At 57.0% G+C, this 24,688-nt stretch overlaps 2 protein-coding genes and 2 long non-coding RNA genes across 15 annotated transcripts in view; 2 read left to right on the forward strand and 2 right to left on the reverse strand.

Moving 5' to 3' along the window:
* The window catches only part of IL4I1 (interleukin 4 induced 1), a 36,655-nt gene extending 23,420 nt beyond the window's left edge, over positions 1–13,235 (forward strand). The window contains exons 2-9 of one of the 6 annotated variants that reach the window (XM_059152051.1): positions 1,515–1,649; positions 4,228–4,397; positions 7,582–7,820; positions 8,640–8,752; positions 9,271–9,472; positions 11,280–11,348; positions 11,660–11,796; positions 12,297–13,235. In XM_059152051.1, the coding sequence (XP_059008034.1) occupies positions 4,361–4,397; positions 7,582–7,820; positions 8,640–8,752; positions 9,271–9,472; positions 11,280–11,348; positions 11,660–11,796; positions 12,297–13,218 (1,719 nt within the window). In that variant the 5' untranslated portion in view covers positions 1,515–1,649; positions 4,228–4,360 and the 3' untranslated portion in view covers positions 13,219–13,235. Of the gene's footprint in view, positions 1–1,514; positions 1,650–4,227; positions 4,398–7,131; positions 7,477–7,581; positions 7,821–8,639; positions 8,753–9,270; positions 9,473–11,279; positions 11,349–11,659; positions 11,797–12,296 lie in introns of those variants that run through there. The other 5 variants (XM_059152053.1, XM_059152056.1, XM_059152055.1 and 2 more) reach the window with 5 other exon arrangements.
* Positions 75–5,206, reverse strand: LOC131818027 (uncharacterized). 4 transcript variants are annotated; one of them, XR_009348663.1, is made up of 4 exons: positions 5,070–5,206; positions 3,929–4,042; positions 3,197–3,261; positions 75–412 (listed from the first exon to the last, which is right to left on the reverse strand). It is a non-coding gene; the product is annotated as an uncharacterized LOC131818027 (long non-coding RNA). The 4 variants fall into 4 exon arrangements; XR_009348664.1 differs by having other exon boundaries at positions 3,197–3,264; XR_009348661.1 differs by lacking the exon at positions 75–412 and having other exon boundaries at positions 2,308–3,261.
* Positions 13,236–13,501: 266 nt separating the features above from the next.
* On the reverse strand, positions 13,502–24,652 carry TBC1D17 (TBC1 domain family member 17). 4 transcript variants are annotated; one of them, XM_059152043.1, is made up of 18 exons: positions 24,496–24,652; positions 24,117–24,215; positions 23,814–23,888; positions 20,582–20,705; positions 19,632–19,839; positions 18,818–18,929; positions 18,550–18,708; positions 18,087–18,215; positions 17,882–17,985; positions 17,183–17,277; positions 16,631–16,747; positions 16,426–16,526; positions 16,237–16,336; positions 15,218–15,315; positions 14,942–15,058; positions 14,329–14,415; positions 13,999–14,235; positions 13,502–13,877 (listed from the first exon to the last, which is right to left on the reverse strand). In XM_059152043.1, the coding sequence occupies exons 1-17, from the start codon at positions 24,514–24,516 to the stop codon at positions 14,032–14,034; spliced, it is 1,950 nt and encodes a 649-aa protein (XP_059008026.1). In that variant the 5' UTR covers positions 24,517–24,652; the 3' UTR covers positions 13,502–13,877; positions 13,999–14,031. The 4 variants fall into 4 exon arrangements, with proteins under 4 accessions (XP_059008026.1, XP_059008024.1, XP_059008027.1 ...); XM_059152041.1 differs by having other exon boundaries at positions 13,502–14,235; XM_059152044.1 differs by lacking the exon at positions 16,631–16,747 and having other exon boundaries at positions 13,502–14,235.
* On the forward strand, positions 19,838–23,401 carry LOC131818028 (uncharacterized). The gene is made up of 2 exons (XR_009348665.1): positions 19,838–20,534; positions 21,475–23,401. It is a non-coding gene; the product is annotated as an uncharacterized LOC131818028 (long non-coding RNA).
* Positions 24,653–24,688: the final 36 nt, after the last annotated feature.

Raw genomic sequence — 24,688 nt, forward strand, 5'->3', positions numbered from 1 at the left:
AAAGCTGGGGATAAAGAGCAGGTTCCAGAAGACTAGATCAAGTGGGGTGCTATTTATCTGGAACTCAGAAACCAGAACTAGACAGTACATCATTGAGGCACACATACACACAGATGCAGGTCGTGGGTTTGTCTGGTGCTGATGGCAGAAGAGCAGCGCATGAGGGAATGTGTGCCCGTAATGTTCTGGCTTCCATCGTAGATACACATGCATGTCAGTTCCTCTGCCATCTTCCCTAAGGCATTCGCTCAGAGGCCACAGGAGCTGTCGGCAGCATTCCTGTCCATTTCCTAGGGCTAGCTGGAGGAACGAGTCATGCTTCAAAGGTGGGAAACAGGCGAAGCTGGGATGTGGAGTTGTATGGGGGTCATTTCCAGATATTGGCCCAGCATTCTGCCTCTTTCCCTGGCTCCTGTGGGCGAGAATGATACCAAGCGCTTGGATCTCCTGCTTTGGGGTGGAGGTCTACCCCTTCAGCCTCTTCCTCGCTAAGCCATGTGTTTGCTAAGGAATGCCCAGAGCTAATTCCTGGAGATGTATGGTCCATTTTCCCAAAGTCCTGGTCATAAGTCATTTCCTTGGACCATCTTTCTCTTCCGAGAACAAGTGTCCTAAGAAGAAGCCACAGGAGAGGGAGGGGAACAGAACAGAAGAGGGGGGGAGACCCCACACTAACCCACTTGATTCTCTCTGAAAGCTCCTCTCCCTGGGCACTGGCCCTTTGTGCAGTCAGCCTTGCCTAACTGCAAGACCCACATCTGCTCCCTCTCCCTAAAGGGAGGAGAGTTGGAGCAGCCTCAAGTCATCCTGGAAAGTAGTAGGTCATTTATATTTTATCCACATTGATGCATTCAACATCTAGGTTTTTGTCTTTTTTTTTTTTTCCCCAAAGATTTATTTATTTTTTTATTTAGCAGGCAGAGATCACAAGTAGGCAGAGAGAGAGGAAGGGAAGCAGGCTCCCTGCTGAGCAGAGAGCCGGATGAGGGGCTCAATCCAAGGATCCTGGGATCATGACCTGAGCCGAAGGCAGTGGCCTTAATCCACTGAGCCACCCAGGCAGGCGCCCCTCAACATCTAGTTTTGGAGCACCTACATACCAGATCCTGATCTGGCACTGGGGTCACAAAAATGGAACGGTGTTCCTGCTCACTCAGAGGTTGCTGGCAGGGGCTAAAAACTTTTCTTGAGCTTGCATTTCCAATGTTAATCTAATTGACCTGTTTTGCATATTGAACAATAGTAACGCTTTACTGCTTTCACTTAGGTACTTCTTTAAATGGAAATACTGAGTTCACTTTTTCCCATGGCCCGAGGGACCATGGGCACCCCACTTTGGAAAACACAATTATAAATCAGGATGATGGTCATGGTGCTCTTGCACCATGGGGAAAATGGCCCCAACAGGCTTCCCGGGAGCACCAGGGAGGGGTCCCCGGGGTTGCCAAAGGACCGGTGGTAGGGTGCCACCCTGCAGATGATGGCTTCGTTGTAACTGCAGTTTCCCTTTCCAGGAAGAAAACACAGATGCGCTTCTTTGCCGGTCCGACAAACGGCCTCTACTTAAGTTCCTCTTCATTAAGTAGTATGAAGACAGCAAATGTGGTGACTAAATTTGGCAGCAGAGGCTTTTAAAGGCGAATCTCTCAGTAAGCTGTTACTGCATTTCTTCCAGTTGAGGGATAAGAGTGGCAATTCGATGTATGGCTTTTCTTTCCATCTCAAGGAAGCCCTTAGTGATTCTAGAGCCCAGCTGCTTCCCCAGCATTATGCCTCTGCCTGTCGGGCGCAGTTTGGCATCAGAAGGGTCAGATGTTTCAAATAACTAAAGATTTCCAGAGCCACGGCTCCCTTCATCTCCTAGCGGAGGTTGAAATGAATGATGCCCAAACAGTGGTGTGCTGGTAAACCTAACAGTCGGCTCCCCAGGGTAAGGGTAGGGGAAAGCTCTGATGGGTGGCAAATGCTGATGCCCTTTACCCACCTCCCCCCACCCCCCCATACCGTGATGTAGAGGCCCTCTCCAGGGTTGACTGCAAGCCACGGATGTGAGGTCACGGACTGGGAGTTTGGGAAATTGATATCTACAGATAACAATTGCTTCTCCTCAAGAGTATACATAATAGTAAAATATAATCGAATGATTGGGAAATGGTGAGTTTTGAGTTTTTAAAAAAAATTTTTTTAAGATTTTTTATTTATTTACTTGACAGATCACAAGTCGGCAGAGAGGCAGGCAGAGAGAGAGGAAGGGAAGCAGGCTCCTTGCCGAGCAGCGAGCCCAATGCGGGACTCGATCCCAGGACCCCAAGATCATGACCGGAGCTAAAGGCAGAGGCTCAACCCATTGAGCCACCCAGGCACCTCTAAATTTGTTTTTCATAAGACTAATCATTAAATGTGTATAATTTTTTTTTCAAGAATGGCATGCAAAACAAAAACCAAAGATCTTAAAAATCAGTCAGCTCAGGGCACCTGGGTGGCTCAGTGAGTTAAAGCCTCTGCCTTTGGCTCAGGTCGAGATCTCGGGGTCCTGGGATGGAGCCCCACATCGGGCTCTCTGCTCAGCAGGGAGCCTGCTTCCCTTCCTCTCTCTCTGCCTGCCTCTCTGCCTACTTGTGATCTCTGTCAAATAAATAAAATCTTTTAAAAAATCAGTCAGCTCTTGTGCGCTGCTAGGACCCAGCACACCACAGCTCCCAAGTTCTCAATTTACCTTGAAATTACTTGGGTGCTTGAAAAGTCCACCCTCAGACTCTCAGGGCAAGGGCTTTCTGCAGAACTTCCAGGAACAAAATCCCTCAGCCTCAAAAACCACGTTGGCTTCTGGACACCAGCCAGCTGCCAACCAGACTTACCTGTCCCACACTGCCCCTGTACCTGTCCCACAGCCCTCACGCAGTGGCACTAATCACTTCAAACATCAGTGACTCACCTAGGCATGCACCTCACGTCCAGACAGCGTCCTGGTTCAACCCCATGACCTCCACAGGTTTCCCCGTGACCAAAACCAGACCTGGTGTGCTGCTCTGCCAGGCTCGGGCCCAGTCTGATGCCGTGGGGTCACATAAACCCCCCAAGTTCTAAGGACACAAACCCCAAATCCACTGAGCAAAGACCCTTGATATCACTCAAATGCAAAGTAGGCTTTGAGGCACCTGGTGGCTCAGTGAAGTGTTCCAACTCTTGAGCTCACCTCAGGTCTTGATTCCAGGGTCTTGAGTTCAAGCCTCGCATTGGGCTCCACACTGTGCATGGAGCCTACTTGGAAAAAAAATTTTTTTGAGACAATCCAGGAAATTGGACTTTAATGCCATTTTTAAATGTAATACTGGTATTGTAGTTTGTGTTTTTTTTTTTAAAGATTTTGTTTATTTATTTATTTGACAGATTACAAGTAGGCAGAGAGGCAGGCAGGCAGAGAGAGAGGGAAGCAGGCTCCCTGCTGAGCAGAGAGCCCGATGTGGGGCTCGATCCCAGAACCCTGAGATCATGACCTGAGTGGAAGGCAGAGGCTTAACCCACTGAGGCACCCAGGCACCCCTCTCTTGGTTTTTTTTTTTTTTTTTTTTTTAAAGCAAATATTTCTAATATTTTTTTAAAGCAGAAGTTGGTTGACAGGGTGCCTGGGTGGCTCAGTCGTTAAGCGTCTGCCTTCAGCTCAAGTCATGATCCCCGGGTCCTGGGATCAAGCCCCACATCAGGCTCCCTGTTCAGCGGGAAGCCTGCTTCTCCCTCTCCCACTGCCTCGCCTGTGTTCCCTCTCTCATTGTGTCTCTCTCTGTTAAATAAATAAATAAAATCTTTTTTTTTTTATTTAAAAAAAAGAAGTTGGTTGGCAAACTATAGTCCCACTTCCTGTTTTTGTAAATAAAATTTTATTGGAACACAGCCATGCCAGTTCATTATACATGTTGTGGCTACTTACTTGGAGGACAGAGTTGAGTAGGCAAGGTGGAGACAGTGTGGCCCCCAAAGCCCCAAATATTTATAGAAAACGTTTGTAGACCTCTGTTGTAGAGAAACATCCTGAAGTATTTACCTACGAAATAAAATGAGATTTGCTGTAAAATAATGCAGTGGGGGAGGGAGAAAATGTAAATGAGACAAGATGGGCTAGGAGGTGATGGAGGCACTTGGGTTTACCATCCCAGTCTCTCTGTTTTTATATATGCTTGAAATTTCCATAATAAAAAGCTTTTGAGAAGGGAGTACTTGCCTCCACAGCCTCCCAACTGCTCTGAACTCACCAGGACCCTGGCACCTTTGGTCTAACGGAATCAGGACAAAGCTACCACCATTGACCCCATTTTCGTACACGCCCAATGATGACTTCTGTCCCGGGCTAACCAGAAAGGCCATGGGCGCTGAGAGAGCCCCCCAGAACCAGCCATGCAGTGAGTGCCCCCCCATGGGGCCCAGGGGTTCTGGAAGGGGGGAGGAGGGGCAGGAGGGCTCTCTGGGAAGGGGAACTCTGTCCAGGAGTCAGGCCAAAGACCAAGGGCCTTGGATAAGTCTGTCCTCTGCTCTCTGAGCCCCTCCCTGATCCAGGTCTGGGCCCCTGACTTCCCCTGGGGCCCTGGGCATCCCCTGGGCACGCCCTACTGCCTCAGGGACTTGGTCAAAGTTTTCATAGCAACCACTCCCTGTCTCTGAACTGCCTCAGAGAAAATCATATGTATAAAGCATGAGCCCTGTCCCTCGCACAGCTGTGTGGCCCCCAGTGTTTCTTCTCCTGCCAGCTGGACCCAGGTCTTTCTCTGGGACCATAGCCACAACATCCCACAATGCACAGGACGACCCCCACAGAGATGGCCCCAAATGTCAGTGTTGATGAGGCAGAGACACCCTGGCCTGGCCCGCTCCCTCGTTCATGAGCCGAGCTTGCTGCTGATGAACGGGTGTCTCAGAATGTGGCCCTGGAGCCAGGCTGCTGGGATCAAACCCAGGTGCTGCCGCTTTTCACGGGTGACCTGTCTGGGCCTCAGTTTTCTCCACTGGAAAAGGGGGACAGCTAAGCCCATCTTGTCAGGATTCTTACTGTAAATGAAGTAAAACATATCAAGTACCTGGGACGTGGTGGTACACAGCATCCGTAGGTGTTACACAGCAGCAAGCAGACTGATCAGACCCTGCCCCGGCAGGATCCCTACCCTTTCAGGCCCTGCTGGCTCCCAGTCCTGGGGCACCTCATGAGTTGGGTTCCTCTCCCTCCCTCTCCCTGCCCCGCTGACCCCTTGAGGTTGGTGTTTCACTTCTCTAAGAGTCCAGGAAGCCAGCGGGGGGGGGGGGGGGGGGGCGGTGGCGGGGGGTGTGTGCCCGGAGCCAGGGAGCTCTGCACAGCAATCCTGTATGGGAGAGAAACCAGGGGGGTCGGCTCAGGGATCCCAGCGGGACCCCTCAAGCTGTTCTGGGGACCAACACTTCTTGCCTAGATAAGTGCAGGAATTCATGGCTCTGCTGCCTCCACCCTTTCTGCTTCCATGCTGCGGCTGCTCCCTTCTCTGTGCGGACATTGCCTTAAGGAAGCAGAGCTGATGGGCCAGCACGACCCCCAGCTCTGTCATTTCCTGCTGTGGGCCCTGGAGCATGAGCCTTTTGGTCAGCTGGCCGGGTTCCCTTCCAATGAGGCCCCTGGGGTTAGAGGAGCGATGGTGCCACGTGCTCCTGAGGCTGCTGCTACCGTGAGTGCCGTCCAAGCATGGCAGTGCTCAGGTGCCCCTCGCCTTGGGGAGGGAAGTAGGCAGGGGCGGCCAGGGGAAGGTCTTCCCACTCTGAGGCCTTGGGTAAGTCCTGGGGTCTTCCCCTGCCTACCCCCCCTCCATCTCTCAGATCCCTCCTCTGTCAAGTGCAGCGCAGTGAGGGCGCACAGTCAGTGCAAAGCACTGAAACCAGGACCACCTTAGTGGGTCCTCACCGTGGAACGGTCTCTGCCATTTGTGCTGACTTGTGCCCTTCGCTTCCTTGGCATTCAGTCTCGAGGCTCAAGGCTCTGTCCAGCGGATTGTGTTTCCTTCTTGGCCGCTGCCTCCCAGGCCCCCACATCATATGTTTTCTGACTCATAGTTCCCCTCCCTCCCCCATCCTCCATCAAACCACATCCCCCTTTGATGTACCCTTTCGGGTTTTCCCATCTTGTTGCTGCAGAGGATCTGCTGCCTCTGGCTTAACTCCTCACCAGCTGCCTGGTGCCCTCTGCCCCACGCCAGGAAAAATCCCCCAAGTTGCATCTTCTACCTCCACCCACTTCAGGGGACCTACCACACGTCCCCTTGGCTAAAGCCCCAAAAGCCGAAGGACCTCTACTGCCAGGGGTGAGGGGGCTCCTTGCAGCCAGGTCATCTTGTTCTCACTGCCTGCCTTGGGAAAATGCACCCCACATATAGCGGTGGTGAAAACCAAGGCCAGAGGCCCCTGCAGCCTTTTTGCAGAGGTGGTCCTTGGCACCCTAGCCTGAGCTGAGCACCACAGCTGAGCATCTCAGGGATGAGAAGGATGAGCACATATCCTGGGCTGCCTCTTGCACAGGGCTGAGGAGCAGGGGGTCACTCCTTGAGCCCTTCCCAGTACCCACACGGTGGCAGCAGCTGGCATTTCCTAAGGAGCAAGTTCTAGTATTGACCCAGGTGCTTGCTCACAAGGCCGGACCTGAACTCACTGCCTAATTCTACCCACACTTAATTGCCCCCACTTGACAGCTGCAGACCAGAACTGTGTGCGCAGGCACCAGGCTCAGGACCCGGGCAGGCCGGCCTCAGAGACTGAGGCTCAGAGCGGTTCTGTGGGAGGGGACTGGAGCCAGCAAGGGCCCTTTGGGGCACAGCAACAACTGACACACAGAAGGACTTGGGGGCTGTCACAGGGAACATGCCCCAAGGGCAAATGCAGGGATCCTGAGACCAGGCCCCCTTTGCATGGTTACCTGAGCATTTATTTCTGGCCTTCCAACAACCCCAGAACTATTTGGGCAAGAGGAAGAAAATAGACTGATTTGCTTCTCTCAACCCCCCTTCCCCAACACCCACTCCCTCCAGCTTCAACTAAACCCTGAGCACCTGACCCTACTACCCAGGAAAGTGGTTTCGTTTCCCCCGCCACAGATTTCCCAGAGGGAGGGGAGGGCGGGGCTCAGCTCCTTTAAGGACAGGCCAGGGGGGACGGGGCAGACCAGTGGGAGCGACAGAGGACAGAGGTGCTGCTGCTTGGAGAGCCAAGGTAGAGAGGAGGCTGCAGAGACTGGGACCCCCAGAAACAGACACTTGGAGACAGGGAGAACAGAGGAGAGGGGAACAGAGAAGAGAAAGGAGTGCAGGGAGGGGGACCAAAGGGCAGACAGGTGAGTACAGAACAGGAGGCGGATAGATGGGACAGACAGAGGGATGAGGCCATAGGGGCAGCCAGGCCCCCTGTCACAGTGACCCTTGCCTCCCCTCCAAACTAGACACCATCTCCCACCACGAATTATGGCCTCATTAGGTAAGTAAGCAAAGGAAGGGGCACAGGGACAGGGGGACGGAGCCCACGTTTCCCCCCACACAAGCCTACTGATCTGCGCACTGTCCCCGTCCTTCCTACCTCCAGCCCGGTACCTCCTCGTCCTGGTCTCCTTCTTCCTCAGCCTGGAGGCCTCCCTGGATTGGAAGACTTCCCACAGCCAGGATCCCTTTGAAAAATGTATGCATGATCCTGACTATGAGGTGCTGCTCAGGGTTGTGACCTTGGGCCTCAATCGGACCTCCAAGCCTCAGAGGGTCATTGTGGTTGGTGCTGGTGCAGCTGGGCTGGTAGCTGCCAAGGTGCTCAGTGATGCGGGACACAAGGTGAGAAGGGCTGCTTGGAGTTTGCCTTGAGTCTTTCCTGCTGCGGGCTGAGAGTCCTGGGTAGAGGGGCCTGGCCGCATCCCTGTTACGGGGCTGGTAGGAGGTGGGGAGAAGAGCTATGCTTTGCCCCTTGGTCTGGGGAGTGAAACCCAGAGGGAGGCTGAGAGGCCTTTGATTTCCCTGTCTTGCTCTCTCACGTTCCTGAGGGAATTCCCTCTGAATGTCCTCCGACCTCCTGAGGGGAGTTTGTGTTGTTGGAGATGGAAACTCCACTTAAGGAGAAGTGACCCTAACCACTGCCCCGTCACTGAAATCCGAGAATGAGAATGGGCTCTGCCAGGATCTCTGTGCCTGCAGGAAATCTCCCCACCCTCTGAGCTGGGAAGTCCCTTTGCAATCTGGCTTGTTGTCTACTGCTGTAGTCTAGAATGTCATATGGTACATGTTTGCTCTGACATCTGTTCTCCCAGCTCCTCTCATTTCTCTATAAAGAAGGGGGTCCTAAGGGCTCCTGGGGGGCTCAGTGGGTTAAAGCCTCTGCTTTTGGCTCGGGTCATGATCTCAGGGTCCTGGGATCAAGCCCTGTATTGGGCTCTCCACTCAGCAGGGAGCCTGCTTCCCCCTCTCTCTCTGCCTGCCTCTCTGCCTACTTGTGATCTCTGTCTGTCAAATAAATAAATAAAATCTTAAAAAGAAAAAAAAGGGGGGGGTCCTTCTCTAGTTGAGGTCTGTGCTGCCCTGGATAGGGATAGATGGCTGGGGATGGGGGCTCAGTGGAAGAGCTGAAGGGCCCTGCTTGCTGTCCCCTCTGTCCCTCAGGTCACCATCCTGGAAGCAGACAACAGGATCGGGGGCCGCATCTTCACCTACCGGGACCGGAAGACGGGCTGGATTGGGGAGCTGGGAGCCATGCGCATGCCCAGCTCACACAGGTAAGGACTGACCAGGCAGCCAGGCGTGCACTGAGGCCACCCACAGCCCCACAGCTATGCTCAGACTCAGCCAGATCAATTCCATCCCCACTCCAGGGCCAGACTGAACTTCAACTCTGACCCCAAACCTAAGCCCCCAATCAAGTTGTATCAAGACTCCACCTCCCCCTCTGTACTTCTTCTAACTTCAGGATCTCCCATCTCCAGCCCCACCACATCCAGCCAGACCTCCAGACCCTAACCTGGCCCTTCCCCAACCTGAACTCTGTTCCCAGTCCCACTTCCGCCCCAGAGAAACCCAGCCCCTTCTCCAGACACAGACCCAAACCGCCACACCTGCAGCCGTCCAGCCTTGAGCCTTGCTCCCATTTCATTCCAGGCCCCCCACACCCAGGACCCTGACTCTAGCCGCACTGCAGCCTGGTGCCCATCCCCAGAGCCCCAGAGAGGGGTCCCGACTCCCCCCGGCTCACACACTCGCCGTGCCTGGCCTTCACCAGTCCTTCCATCTCCTGCAGGATCCTCCACGAGCTCTGCAAGAGCCTAGGGCTCAACCTGACCAAATTCACTCAGTATGATGAGAACACGTGGATAGAAGTGAACAACCTGAAGCTGCGGAACTACGTGGTGGAGAAGATGCCCGAGAAGCTGGGCTACAAGCTGCGCCCCAGGGAGAAGGGCCACTCACCCGAAGAGATCTACCAGATGGCTCTCAACCGGGTAGGCAGCCGGAGGCCTGCGGCCGGGCCCCTCTTGCCTCTGCCCAGCCTCCTGCCAGCCTGGCTGTTTGTGTCTCTCATTCCTCCCATTGTCTGCTGGCGAAACTGTGGTTTCCCATAAATGCTGCGTGTCCCCAGAGCGCCATCAGCCTTTGGTCTCTGACCCCTGTACACACAGACACACACACACACACACACACACACACAGTCCCGACAGCCTCCCCTTCTATGCCTTTGGCTTAAACTTTGATCTGCTGATCAAGGATCTTCCCCATCCATCTCTGGAGACCCAAACTTCTGTCTGTGCTCCCCTGGCCATACCCCGGGTATGGCCATACCCATACCCCTGGCAGCTCCCACTGAGCTCAGCATCTTTCCCTAACCCCACTCATGGTCCTGTGTTCTCCCCTCTCATAATGGCCCCATCACCTGCACCCCAGTCCCAGGCAGGCAGACCCCCAGGTGAGATCTTAGCTCCCTCCCTCTCCCTTCCACCATCAGTAGCCCCCTGCCCCATCCTTCTTGCCCCCTGAGCACTTGCACTGTTCCCACCTCTGTGTCCCCACAGCCCCTGCCCCAGCTCAGATTTCATCCTTTACCCTGGACCTTCACCCTGCTCGTCCCCTACTCACAACCCCCAGTGGCTCCCCAGTGCCTTAGCCTTAGGTTCAAGCCCTGAATGGCTTGGTCTCTCCCACCTGTTCCAGCCTCCAAGAAATTTTTGTTACCCCCAAAGTCCTCATGGTGCCCCAAACACCCAAGCTCCTTCCTCCTTCGTACCCACTGTGCTCCTGCACCATTCTGCACCCATGCCTTTGCTTGCTGTTGCTTCCTGCCCTGCCTGGAAGGCCTTTTCCCTTTCCCACCCAGCGAACCCTGCTCATCCCCCAAGAACCAGCTCCAACCTCCCTCCTCCAGGAAGTCTTCCCTGGTGCCCTCAGGGAGGAGCAGGACTTGGCCTCCTCTGGGAGCTCCTAATTGTCTGTCTTCCCTCTGGGACAAGGGTGGGCACTGAGTTGAGGCCATTTTTGTGGCCTGGCACTGTCCACGGAGCCTAAGGAGACTCGAGGTGAATGATGAGTGAGTGAAGGGGCACATCCTTTGGGGAGTTCCCTGGCCACGAGAGAGAAGCCAGGTGGACAGTGAAGAGGGCTAAGGTGAAACGGGGCTGTCAGGAAGGAAAGAGGCTTGAACAGCACGGTAAAGGGTGGCCGCTTGTGGGGAACCATACAGCGGTGCAGATGTGGTAGGGGGGCGCACTGGGCCCTGTATATAGTGCGGCAGAACTGGAGCTGCCCTAAGAGATGGTGACCGAGGGGCCGGCTGAGGGCACAGCCCTGGGGCTCTGGGCACTGGGGAGCCACCAGAGGGCCTTGGGCAGGAGAGAAACCAGTGACTAAGCCCCTCGGGGCTGACGGGTGGCAGAAGGGACTCTGCTTCTGTCTGTGCCCACAGCCATCCAGGTGACAATCACTGAGCACCAGCAGGATACAGCAGTGACTCATAGGCTAGGGACAGATGCAGAACAAACCATGCCCAGTGGGGCTGAGTGTGACACCGTGAGGGTGGGCTGAGGCTGGGGCAGGAAGGGGCAGTAACAACTTGGGGAGACTTTACAGAGTGGTGACAGTGGATTTCAGTGGAGGGCAAGGCCGAGCGCACAGCATGGGCAAAGACCAGGTGGCCTGAGCAGGAGTGGCAAATGGCTGGCAGGGGCAGGTGCAGGAGGAGACCCTGGGTTTGCACACCAACCTGGCCTCTGCGGTCCTGCCCCTGGAGCTCAGCGTCATCCTCTTATCCCACTATAGGCCCTCAAAGATCTCAAGACACTGGGCTGCAGAAAGGCAATGAAGAAGTTTGAAAAACACACGCTCCTGGTAAGTGGGGGGCCTCAGCGTCGCTGAGAAACCCGAACAAGGAGGGTGCCCGTTGGCCGGTAGCCCTGGAGTCAGAAGGTGGGAACCCTGCCTGACCCCGGGTTCAGCACATGCTCCCATTCTGGGCTTTCTTCCCTCATCTGTCACAACAGCAGGGACTGGATCCCTGAGCTTCAGAGAACCGTACTAAGTTCACTGTCACATCAGGGAACCAAGATGCTCAGCCTGGGAGGGACGACCACAGGGCTGAGGCCAGAGCCGGCGGGTGCAGCCCACTTGGGTCCTGACCTGGGCGTGCACCGGTCCTGCAGGAATACCTTCTCGGGGAGGGGAACCTGAGCCAGCCTGCCGTGCGGCTCCTGGGAGACGTGATGTCCAAAGACGGCTTCTTCTATCTCAGCTTCGCTGAGGCCCTAAGGGCCCACAGCTGCCTCAGCGACCGGCTCAGGTGAGAGGCGGGGCCTGCGGGCAGGGGCGGGGCCAACGGGACCCGGGAGCGCTAGGAACCCGGCGGGCGGGACCGTCAGTGTTGGGTGGGGTCGGGACTGGTGGGAGGACGAGAAGGGGCGCCTGTGTCCTGCCGCACTCGCCTCTTCATCCCGGGTCCTCGGGAGGAACTGGGTAGGAATGATTCCCGGAGGAAGGCGTGGCCCAGAGGAGAAGGGGGGCGGTGCCGAGCTCGGACACTTCTCTGCTCCCTGGCTCTTGGGGGACGTCGGGGACTGGCGAGGGCAGGGGTAATGAGTGGGCAGGGTCAGCGAGGAGCAGGCAGGTGACAGGCCCGTAAGGGAGTGGGCGGGGCCTCCGAGAAGGGGCGGGAGAAGGGGGGGACCTGCTGCCAAAAACTAGTGCGCGGGGGGGGGGGGGGGGGGGCGGGTCCCGCAGGGAGGAGCCGACGAGGAGCTGCAGGGTCCGAGCCCCGGGCTCATGCTCCCGCCCTGCCTGCAGGTATAGCCGCATCGTGGGCGGCTGGGACCTGCTGCCCCGAGCGCTGCTGAGCTCGCTGTCCGGGCCGGTGCTGCTGCACGCGCCTGTCGTGGCGATAACGCAGGGTACGCACGATGTGCGCGTGCACATCGCCAGCTCGCGCAGGGCCCGGAGTCTGAAGGCCATGACCGCGGACGTGGTGCTGCTGACAGCCAGCGGCCCAGCGTTGCAGCGCATTACCTTCTCGCCGCCGCTGTCTCGAAGGCGGCAGGAGGCGCTGCGCGCGCTGCACTACGTGCCAGCCACCAAGGTGTTCCTGAGCTTCCGCCGGCCCTTCTGGCATGACGAGCACATCGAAGGCGGCCACTCGAGCACCGCCCGCCCGTCGCGCGTGATATTCTACCCGCCCCCGGGCGAGGGCGCGCTGCTGCTGGCCTCGTACACGTGGTCGGACGCTGCGGCGTCGTTCGCCGGCCTGCGCCCCGAAGACGCGATGCGCGTGGCGCTCGACGACGTGGCGGCGCTGCACGGGCCGATTGTGTACCGGCTGTGGGACGGCAGCGGCATCGTCAAACGCTGGGCGGAGGACCCGCATAGCCAGGGCGGCTTCGTGGTGCAGCCGCCGCTGCTCTGGCATGAAGACAAGGACGAGGGGCCAGACTACGACTGGGCGGTCCCCTACGGCCGCATCTACTTCGCCGGTGAGCATACGGCCTACCCACACGGCTGGGTGGAGACCGCTGTCAAGTCGGCGCTGCGAGCTGCGGTGTTGATCAACAGCCGAGAGGGGCACATGATGGTCGACAGCAACACCGAGGAGGGCGTAGTGCGCCTGGTGCCCAGCCGTTCCCACTGCGAGTTCGAAAAGGGCGGTGCCACCCACGCCCAGGCTGCGCACGGGATAACCGCTCGGCACACCACCCACAAGAGACCCGAGCATTAAAAGTATTTTCAGAAAAAGCCCTGTGGTCCTGCCCGCTCCCTGGGTTCAGTCGCCTCCCGGGTTGTATGGAGCAAAGCCATTGGCCTTCGCGGTAGAAAGGTGCGCCTATTCTAAAATCCCCAGAAGCTGTCCTACTTCTCCCTGAGCGGCGGGGCTCCACTGGGGAAGGCGGACAGGAACGAAACTGCTTTGCGCCCCTGGGAAATGGTAATCACAGTGTCCACTCTGGATGTCACGAAACAGATGGGAGTCCTGATGCCAATCACAGAAAGCACGATGGACAGTAGGTTAAACACGAGTTTATTTTTTTGTTCACATAACAAGAAGCTGGTAAGCAGAGTCTCCAGAGCGTCTGAACAGCTCTGCAGGCCCTTCCATCTCGGTTATATCCGGGATGTGTCCCCACACAGCACTGGGGGCGGCCATACCCCAGCACCACATCCTCACTCCTCCAAAAGCCCCAGATCCAGGAAGGGGTCAGGTCACTACCTCCACCGGCCCACAGGGGGCCTCCTCTTCGGTCTCATTGGCTGGATCAGGATCACGTGGTGAGGTGTTGGCTCCACCGCAGGACCAAAAGGGACCACGAGCCACCACCCCCTACCCCTGGGGGTCCATGCCAAAGAGGCAGCCTCCTTCCTCCACCTACACGAGGACAACTGGACACAAAAAGTGTCCATGTAAGCAAATCAGCTCATTGGGAGGGCACGGGAGGCAATGGCGGGAAGGCCGCCCCATTCAGACCCTTCCCCCCCAAACTTGGAGAGCAGGATAAAGTGCCTGTGCTGGGTGGGCCAGCCGGCCCTGGGGGGGTTAGGACTCTGCGCTTTCCTCTTCCTCCTCCTCTGGCAGGATCTCCAGGCTGCTGTCGGGCTGCGGGGCTGTGTCCTCGGGGGGCGGTGGGGCCGGTGGGGCCCCGGTGGGTGAGAGAGGCAGTGGAGAGGTAGGGGGTGAGGGACTTTGGGGCTCTGTGGGGGGCACCAGACCCAAGACCTCCTGCACGTTGTGGGGCAGCTCCTGGAGGGGTGGGGGTAAAGGCAAGAAGTCAGTAGTTGTATCCCCAGAGGGAGGGGGGCAGGGGGGAGGCTGGTGGGAGAGGGGCAGACTCACCGGGCAGGCGGTCAGCTGCCGGTAGAGGGCCTCCGCCCGCGTCAGCACGTCCTCCACGCTCAGCTTCATGGTCAGCTCGTTGATGTGCTGTGGGAGGGGGTGGGTCAGGCCGGCCTTCCTGCGGGCCAGCACTCAACCACCACCGCCCGAGTGCCCACTCTGTGCCTCGTGCTGGGGATACAACGGAGGAAAGACAGACTGGGTGGAGCTGGGGACTGGGGGGAAGGGGAGGTCATGTCCTTTCAGACCTTTTGCCACAGGCAGGATACAACCAAGGGAAAGGACACTGAGCTCTCCCCATGACCCTGCCTCGCGTTCCATGTACTGGGGAAGGGGCAGGTCCCCCCCTCATGGGCTGGCCGCACTCTGAGGGCACTGTTGGGAGCCAGGGATGGGATAGAAGAGGAGAAAAACAAGCCAGGTCTCCTGGCTATGGTGCTCACCACTTAGCCAACCATACTTTCCATAATCCTATTTGAAGTACCTACTACCCCAAGGTCCTGTGGCACAGGCACAGTGCCAGCCTCCACCGAGTTCACACCTCAGCTAACATATCCGCTTACAGAGGTCAGGACGGGCAGGGAGGGGGACTTGGAAGGAGCCAGGGCCTCACCTTGAGGATCTCATTGGAGCCGAAGCCAGAAAGCATGAGGGTGTCACGCTCCATGTCCAGAATGGCACAGGCGACCAACAGGTGCAGATTGGGGCCAGGAAGCCCTGTCCACAGCACCTAGGAGAGCCAGAGCGAGGTGTTTATGGCCGAGCCTCTACCTGAAGTCCCACCGAGGTCTGCCCTACCCCCTGCCCACTTCCCACCAACATCCCAGCCCAGGACAGCTGACTGGTTTCTCTTTCCTCTCTGCCCTCCCACCCACAGTGGCAGGCCCACCTCCCACAGCCGAAGGACATCTGGGAAGGGGAATTCCCTCTTGAACCAGATAAGCAGCCACCGGAAGCAGAAGCAGAGGGAGCCAGAGTCCTGGGAATCTGGAGGAAGACAGTGGTGGGAGGGGTGGTGCTCCACAAAGAAAAAGCTCAAACTCCATTCCAATCCCCTCCTAATTCACAGTGTGCAGGCTGGTCAGCCCGAGACTCTTAAGAAGTTATCCTGGCTGTAGGAATCTCTACTAGTCTAGGCAAGTAACTCGTGCCTAGCATGGGAAGGCTTTGGAGCTGAGCCAAGAATGCTCTGGGTCAACAGGAAGCTTTCCCATCCTGCCTTCCAGGCTCCAGATGAGGTGAGCTAATTCCGTGCCCCAACATCACATAAAAGGGATGCAGGACACTCAGGGAAAAAATAAAAGCTATCAATACCCAGTGCTGGTGGAGGTGTGAGGAAATGGACACTCTCACAGACTCGGCTAGCAGAAACATCAGCTAGTAAGAATTTCCAGGAAAGCAGTGATGGGAACAAACATTTCAAAAGCCGTAAAAATATCGCCCAGAATATAATGCCACTTGTTGGAATTTAGCCTAAAGGAACTATCCAGATGATACTGCTCATAATGCAAAATTACAAATAACCGTAGTGTCCAGCAGGACAGGTTAAATCTGTTCTTGTACATAGTTCAGACAGATTGCCGCACAGTTGGGCGGCTGGTGTCCAAGCACCCCCGGAAGTGGCCATGCTGAGGCCCCAGGCCCATCTGCCAAACACGGGACTGCAGGAAACCTACAGGTCCCACTCCTGGGACAGGGACTCGCTGAAGATCACTCTAAACCACAATCCTGCTTTTACATGGCAATTTTGCATTCTGGCTTTTGCAGGGATGTTTCCCTTGTCTGGATCAGGACCAAACGTCTCGGAGCCCGTCCGTGGCCACTTCCAGAGACTGGCGGTGGGGGGTGGAGAAGGGTGGAGGAAGGGAGGGTCACCCCCCCTCCTTGCTTGCCCACAGAGACACTCACCCAGGAAGTCGCAGAGCTGCGGGTCCAACACCCGCAGCAGCAGCAGCAGTTGTCCGAGCTGCCGCTTCATCGTCTCCTGACTCTCCTCGAAGTTCCCGTGCTGCGGGAGGGAGGGCAGGCCACATGAGGAAGCAGACACCCACCCCCATCCTTTGAGGGGCCTATCTCCGTGCCTGCCTGGGGCCTCACCACGAGCTCCATGAAGCCACAGAAACACCAGAAAGCATCCACCTCATTCTGAATGACGTAGAGGATCGGGGAGAGGAGGTCACTCATGCCCTGGACGTAACCTGGACAGGGGTGGGGGGGATAGGAGGTCAGGGCCCAGCCCAGGCCCCCAGCAGCCCCCAAGGGAAGGCCTGGCCCCTAGTGCCCCCCGGGGCTGGCGTCGCACCAAGGTCAAAGTGGTACATGCAGTAGGTGAGAAGGATGTCATTCAGTAGGCCCAGCCCTGGGTTCTCAGGACCCTCATAGAATTTGTTGGTCCGATCAGTACGGCTCACATCTCTCTCTGCGAACACAGGGCGCAGAATGCGAAAGTGAGAATGCTGTGGGGGCCCTTCCCTCCTGGCCACGGGCACCAGCCCCCGCTCTTCCCTTCGGCAGACCTCAGGCAGGTGTGAGTTGGTCCGGAAACTACCTCAAGCACCCTCGAATGAGGCACTATGCTTGCCACTTGCCAGATCGCCACAGCCTCCCAGTGACCGACGGCTACTGAACCATCCATAGACAGGAAACTGAGGCCCAAGGAGGCAAAATCAGTTGCCAAGATCTCACAGCAAGTAGGCAGCAGATTTGAACCCAAGGAGTCTGGCTCCCTTTCCCTGCCCCATCCCATCTCTCCATGGAAGATGACATCATCCCTATTCCTAGGGAGGCAAAGGCTTTCCCTGCACCCTTCCCACTGTGTGCCATGTCTGCACCCCATCCCTGCCCAGCAGCCTACCGATGAGGCTGCGGTAACCGTGCAGCAGTGAGTTCCTCCGCTCCTGCTCAGGGCTCACGGATTTCCACTGCAGCTTCATTCGGAAGTACTCATCCCTGCGGGGGAAGGGCAGGTGAGACACGAGGCCACCAAAGCAGGCCACCTACTCATCTTGGCCATCGCTCCCCCTGCCCTGTGCCACTCCTGACATCTCTCATGACACACAACATCCTTGTGAGCTTTTCTTTAAAGTTTTTTTTTTTTTCAAGTGCTCTGTACCCCCACCCTGGGGCTCGAACTCATGACCCCAAGATCCAGAGCCACACACACTCCTGAGCTAGCCAGGGACCCCACTGTGGGCTTTTGTTCAGTCTGTCATCCCCACCGGACAGAGAGCACCAGGGCGGGGGACCAGGACACGCAGCAGGGGCACAACATGTAGTGTACCAGGAATGAGAAGCAGGCCCCCCGGGTTAAGGAAACCGGCTGAAGAGTGACAACAGCTACGACATTATATTGCTGGAACAAAAACTGATGCCCACGGGGGACGAGCCTGCCTGCTTACTGCCGTCTCCATGTGTGACGGTGGGTGCCCAGCACGTGGTGGGCTCATGACTGACAACTGCGGAGCGAGCCCATCAGTGCACCTGTGATGGGCCAGGTATTGTTCTGGAATGGGGGACATGGTCGGCTGGGGTGGCCGCAGTGGCTCTCACTCACGTTTTCTTGCGCACGTGGGCCTTGTGCTCCTCAGCTGAGCCCTCCCAGCTGAGGTACCCCAGGAGGAACTTCCAAGCTTCACGCCTCAGGCCAGGGCTCAGACCCTGGGGGACAGAGTGGGACCGGTGGCTCAGAAGGGCCTCCCATGGCCAACCGCAAGCCCTACCTAGTTCCCCAACCCCACAGCACACGGCCGGCGCCTCACCCCGGAGAAGATGCGGGCCTTCAGCACGGGGACCTTCTGCAGGCGGCCCTCAGGGCCCACGTGGTGGGCCCACTCCTCCTCGGTGAGTGGAGGTGCCCGCTCCACGGCTGGCCGCGGCCCCAACTCCACCTGTGTGACACAAGGCCGGTGAGCTCAGGGACTCCCACACCCTCCCCAGCCCCGCCCACCTGCAGGTTAGCTCCACAGACAGTTAACCCGCAGGGTGGGAAGCACCCCGCCCCAGGGTTCAGTACCAAAGCCACCTCGTGTCAGGAAGCTCCCCTCCCCCCACAATAACAGGAAATAGGTACACAGGCTCTAAGCACTCTCCTCAAAGCCCCTCCTCATGCGATCTATGACTGGGGTGCTGTATCATCCCCGTTCTGGGGGAAAAGGAGGCCTAGGGAATTAGTCACCTGCCCAGGTGACAGCCAGAAGACAGGAGGGTCCACCTGATACTCACACAGGAAATGACCTCAAACCCAGGCTCCGGCTCATCATCAGGGGGTGGAAGAAGATCAGGGGAGGCCCCTTCTAGGTGTGGCTGCAGGGCTCCCCTGAAGAAGTTGGTCACACGGGAGAAGCTGCTAAAGGTGGTGGAGTAGGGGTCCTGGAGAAAGCGCTGCGGACAGGGCCAACAGGGTGCTCACAGCTGCACCCCACCCTTCCTCACCCAGTACGGTCCGCCCCTCCCTGCCCACAGGGGCCAGGCAGGTCAGTGGAACACTCACAGACACCACGTTGGAGCTGTCCTGGTCGAAGAGCTGGAGGTGGTGGAAGGAGCTGGAGAGGGCCGAGGAGTCGTGGGGGAAGACAAGGTAGAGGCGGGGGTCCTGTGGGGAGCTGAGGAGGGGCAATGTGGTGACACCCAGGCAGAGGGCCCCATGTGCGTCCCCTCCCTCTCTCAGTCCAACTGCCCCTGGGGAGTCCCTCACCTACAGCCTGACCTACAGCTGGACCCCAGGGGTGGACACACAACCCAGGGCTGGCCACTGAGGGCCAAGGCCCTCCTGCTTCCCACAGGAACCAATTTAGGGACAGGCCAGGGAGAGGCAGCTCCGGGATGCTGCTGGGGAAGGAGCTGCTTCGGTCACCAGGGCTGCTAAGGGACCTCTGGAGAACAATACAAACTTAAGAGGGAAAAAGAGCAATTCTTCCTAAGTTCCAGGACCTAAGTCCTGCCTGAAATCAAACCACACGTTGACTTTGTGATTACATGTATCAGCTGATTCCCTTCATCTGCCTTTATTTGTTGTTGTTTTTTTTAAAATATTTTATTTATTTATTAGACAGTGAGAGAGGGAACACAAGCAGAGAGAGCTGGAGAGATGGAAGCAGGCCTCCAGCCGAGCCAGGAGCCTGATGCGGGACTCGGCCACAGGACTCTGGGATCGTGACCCCAGGACTCTGGGATCCTGGCCTGAGCCACCCAGGCACCGCCCCCTTTGTCTACCTTTAAATCTGCTTCACAGCCCTGAGGGGCCAGGTTGCAGCCGCAGGGGGCCAGGGCCTGCCACAAAGGCCTGATGCTGGGAAAAGGCTCACCTGGCCAACAGCAGGTAGCGGCTGAGGACCCGGAGAAGGGCGCGGGTCCCCCCTCGGTGAAAGTGCAGGGCAGGCAGGGAGCCCCCAGCCTGGGTCACCAGGACCAGGTAGGCCCAGCTGAGGCCCGGCTTGGACCGGCGGATGGACTTGAGCTCCCCGAGGCTCACCGAGAAGGCCCAGAAGCCCCGAGGGGAACTGGGCTCTGCACCTGGGGAAGAGCACATGTTGGGAGCAGGCCTGGGGAGGCAGAGGCAGCGCAGATCTCCATGGGGAGCCACGTCTCCTTGGAAACATGACTGACTTGCTCGAAAATTTCCCTTGGCTCCCTGTGGCCCTCAGAGCAAAGACTGTGTTCTTAACCTGGTGGCAGTTCCCTGAGGTCCATCTCCTGCCCCCCGCACATCTCATCTCCAGCCTCTCCTTCACTCCAAGCCCCACACTCCAGTGTCCTAAACACACCCAGGGCCTCTGGCCTTGCATGGCTACCTTCTCTGCTGGGGAGAAAACTCCCAGGTGTCCCCCAGGGCCCTCTGGAGAACAATACAGGGGCTGGCATCGCCTCCTCCTGGAAGGCTTCTCCATTCTCCGGAGGGGCCGGATGCCTCCTCTGGTGCCCCCAGAACCTTGTAGGACTCCAGAATAGCCCAAATCACTCTCTCACCCCACAATTGTCACCGCCACAGCCTGGACACCTTCACAAGCAGAGGATTTCTGCGGGGGTGCCCACAACCCACCCAGGAGCCCGGAGAGATAGCCAGACTGCAAACCCCATAGACCCTGCCAGGCGGAACCTGGGCCGGGGACAGCGCTGCACCCCGATCCACGCGCCTGAGACTGGAAGGCCAGCAACGGACAGTCACCTTGACTATGGCCAGCAAAGTCTGTGGAGCCTTGACCACTGAGGTAAGACGTGTCTCCACCTGCCCCTCAGGGGCCCAGGCTCAGCCTACCTCTGGTGGGCTCTAAGTGACGAGACTGTGGCCGCACAGTGCTGATGACAGCCCAGTCGGGTTCATAGCCAGGGTCAAAGGTTGGTTCCTCCTCAGAGGTGCAAGAATCACCCCCACTGACGTCCTTGGGAGAGGAAAGGAAGAGAAGAGAGTGAGGTGCTGCGGATTGAGGGTTTCCAGATCTGAGCCGTGAGGCTGCCCTGGAAGGCAGCCCCAGTAAACAAATAGGGAAACTGAGGCAGACGACGTGCAGTCAGCCAACAGTGCTGGCCACAGGCCGTGGGGAAGGACAGGGAGAGCTGCAGAGGCTAGGAGTCCCTTTCATGGGCTAGTGTATGCCTTTCTGTCAGGCAGAGGCTGGAAGGCGAAAACTACATTTCCCAGACTCCTTTGCAGCTACGGGTCACACCACAAGGCAGAGGCAGAAGGCAGGAAGGAGGCAGGGGTAACTTCTTGCCACTCCCAGGGTGGGTGCTGACGGGGGAGGCTCCTGTTTTCCGGCACAGAGAGGTGACTAGGGTGGAGGAGGTAGCTAGCTCTGTGTCCCAGCGCCCAGTCACTGGCTTGGTGAGGGCCCAGTGGCTTCCTGCCCTTGGGTGGCAGCTCGGGTGGTAGTGTTCTTGGGTCTCCACAGGCTCCACAATGATCTCTCCCCACTGCCCTCATTTCAGAGGTGGTGGCAGCTCCCCGGGCAGGTCAGTTCTACAGGGTCAGTTCTGTTCTGCCAGCTCTCGTACAAATTTGCCAGGCCTCTACTGGCCCGCCTTGAATCCCGTTCTGCTGAAAGTAACTGGAGTGTCCCAGGACTCCCGCAATAAAACCCTGCACGAGGGTCCTTGTTGAAGGACCCAGACAATGAGTCCACCCAAAAGCCGTTTCTCTGCTCCTTCCAGGTTCACAGAGCCCCTCCCACAACAAAGCCTCCCACTGTTTGCTTTCTCAGCCTTCCTTGTGGATCTGTCTCTGGCCAGTGGGAGCCAAGATGCCACCTCTGGAGAGTTTAAAAGGAGGAAAATTCCTGATAAAAAAGGGCACCTACATAAGTGACCACCACCCTATTCAGGCCAGTCTTTGAAGGCTGTGGAAGGAGAACACTGTATCTGGAGCTCTGATAGCCAACTAGGGCCATGAGGGGAGTCACAGAGACACCTGTCCACGAGGCTGCTGAGCCAGCCCCAGCAAAGCCATCCCGTGTCTTGTGGGGTGAATGGGATATTTCACCAACGTTTACATAACATAATGAGAGTCAACACTGCCTTCCGCCAGTGTTTGCAGCCCTCTGCCTCTTGGGCACACAGCAGGATCGCATGGCTGGGTGTAGCCATGCAGCTGGCTCTGACCAGGGGACTGCGAGGTACCCCTTCCAGGATGGACTGTTTAACTGCCAGGGAAGAGCTCTTGCCCCCTGCCACAAGGAATGTAGCTGCTCTAGCAGCATGCTTCCCTGACCAATCACGACGAACAGAGCTCCTCAGTCAACCTGCAACACAAGGAGCGAAACCAGTCCCAAAAAACTGGAGCTCCAGAAGCCTTTTTGGACCACAAGGCAGCTGTGAGGATGGCAGAGCAATGCTGGAAGGAAGCCAGGTTGGTGGTGACACATGGCCTTTTCAACCGCAGAGGCAGGCGTTTCTATGCAGGTGAAGCCGCTGTCACTTCTGTTTCTATCCCACACAGCCGAAAACAACTCCTCGCTGATGCAGAGTGTCTGGGAAATGTCTTGCTTTTCCCAATGAGCAGAAGAGATGTGACTGGCACCCTGCTCGCCCCCCTCTTCCTGCCTTAAAAGGAGGTGCAGCTGAACAAGTCATCTAAAGGTGACCAGGGCATGCACAGGAGGGTCTCAGTGATCCAGGCCCTGACATCACCGGCCAAGGCCAGCAGCTCCATCTCTCTGAGTGTCTCGTGAGAGGAGAGGAAAAAATTTGTCTCCTGAACTTGTCACCAGCCTGATTTTGTGTTTCTTGGAGCCTTGTGTTCCTTGTATCCTGCGTGCATACGTGCCTTTTCCACTGAAGCCTGCCTCAGTGGGTATCTGTTAATCAAGGATGAGAGGACGGAGGAGGACAGCCACATTTTCAAGAAAGGCACTCAGCTGGCCTGTGAGGCTGATGAAAAATGCAAAATGCTGGTTGCTTCTTCCTCAACCCTGGGAAGCCAGGTGTTCCTCAGCAGAATTCTGGAATTTCCATTTGTTACCCACTCCCAGGTTATTCAAAGCCCCACTGCCCCAGGTGAGGCTTCCTTCTCTCTCCCTGACCCATCATTCTAACCTCCCTGACCTCCCAGCCTCCATCCTCCCTCCATTTGGCCTTCTGCCCATCCCCCGCATGGGTTTCCCAACGGAGCTTTCCACATCCACACCCTTCTCCTCCCATAGTTCCCCCGGGGAACTCCAGAACACAGTCCAAGCTTCTCAGCTGTGCATTTCAAGCCCAACCACCATCCCAGCAAACCCCCTCTACAGAGACATCCCATCTCCTCCTATATCCTGAAATGCTCTTCCTCCTGCTGTCCCTGAAATACCTTCTTGCCCCCTTCTCATCATTGAGTTTCAGCGCTAATACCTGCTCCCTCCAGAAAGGGGCATGCCTTTGAAACCACAGAGTCCAGGTTCAAACCCCAGTTCCAACACTTCCTAGCTTTCTGACCTTACAAAAGGGGCTTCCAATCATTGTGCCTCAGTTTCCCAAAATAGAATGAGTGTGAAGACTGAGGCAGGGTCTGGGGTAAACTCATCTCCAGGTCCCAGCACAGGGCCTGGTGATGAAAAGTCTGTAACAATCTCTAATAAAAGCCTCAGGAGTCTCATAACGAAAAGAGCAAAGTCTGGTACGGAGAGTAGGAAGAAGCCCTAGAAAGTATACTTTCCGCTCCTGGGGAAATGCCACACCCCTTCGAGTTCTTGTGGACTGAGAGCCCGTGAAACCTGAATCCACTGGGTGTGTTGACCTCCTGCAGCATCACAGGGCTCTCCCAAAAAGGAAAGGGGATGAGGGGGCTGCCTCCCCACCGCTATGAATCTCATGGTGTCTGCTTTCTTTCAAATGGGCACCTTCAGCCCCATTTCACAGAGAAAAGAAAACCAAGGGGCCGAGAGAGCCTAGACCCCAAGCAGGATCACATATGCTCCAAGAGTAAGTCTGATATTACACCCAGGTTCTTCAAATGTCTTCCACTGCCCCAACCTGGGAAAAAACAAGTAGAGAAAGGGGAAGGGAGGAAAGCCTACCTTCTTGGAGAAGAGAATTTGGGTGGAATCCCCAGCCTCTTCTACCGGAACCCAGTGCAGAAGGACATCACTGTCCTGAGAAAAAAAGAGGGTTTAGAGAGACATCCCCCCCAAATCTCCCCAAGTCGTATTTCCAGACTTCTTTCCTCCTCTGGCCCCTCAGACTTACAAAGCCCCTTCTTTCGCTCCAGTCCGCACCCCCTGCCTTCCCACAGTCCCATTGGGACCTCCAGACCATTCGCCTCCAGATGCCGCCTCCAACCGGCTCTGGACCTGCCCGAGCCCTGCTCCCTTCCGGCCCACCTTCTCCACAACGCGGATGACGCCAGCGATGAGGGAGTCCGGGTCTTGGTGCTTCTTAGCACTGGTGTGCAAGTACACGCCACCTTTCTCAAACACCACCTGGGGACAGAACCAGTGAGGGGCGGGACCCAAACGCAGGAAGACTCAAGGGGGCGGGGCCCACAAGCACTTCCCGGCCGCCCATGGGGCGGGGCTAAAAGGTAAGCGTCTAACCTAGGGCAGTGGAGGAGAGGGTGACAGCGCATTTGTAAACGAACGGTGTGTTCGCTAAGGCTCAGCGGGGTTCCCAGAGCCCGGGCAGGGCGTTGGGGCGAAGCCGACTACCGGAGGGCGTCGCTTCGCATCCACAGAAAGATAAGAACGCGTTTCCATTGCCTACCCTGTAACCGGCTCCCTCCATAGTCGCCGCCGAGGTCCCACTCCTCCGGCCCTCTCCCTTTCCGGGTCATCGTGCTGTCACATCCGGATAGGAGACCCCCCCTCAAGCCTGGGCAGTGGTAGCGCCCTTGCCTGTTCTAGAACAGGAGTGGATGTAACCATCTTTCAGAGTGGGGTGGCTGAACTTGAACAAC

This window comes from Mustela lutreola, chromosome 16, assembly GCF_030435805.1.
Source record: "Mustela lutreola isolate mMusLut2 chromosome 16, mMusLut2.pri, whole genome shotgun sequence".
Lineage (NCBI taxonomy): Eukaryota > Metazoa > Chordata > Mammalia > Carnivora > Mustelidae > Mustela > Mustela lutreola.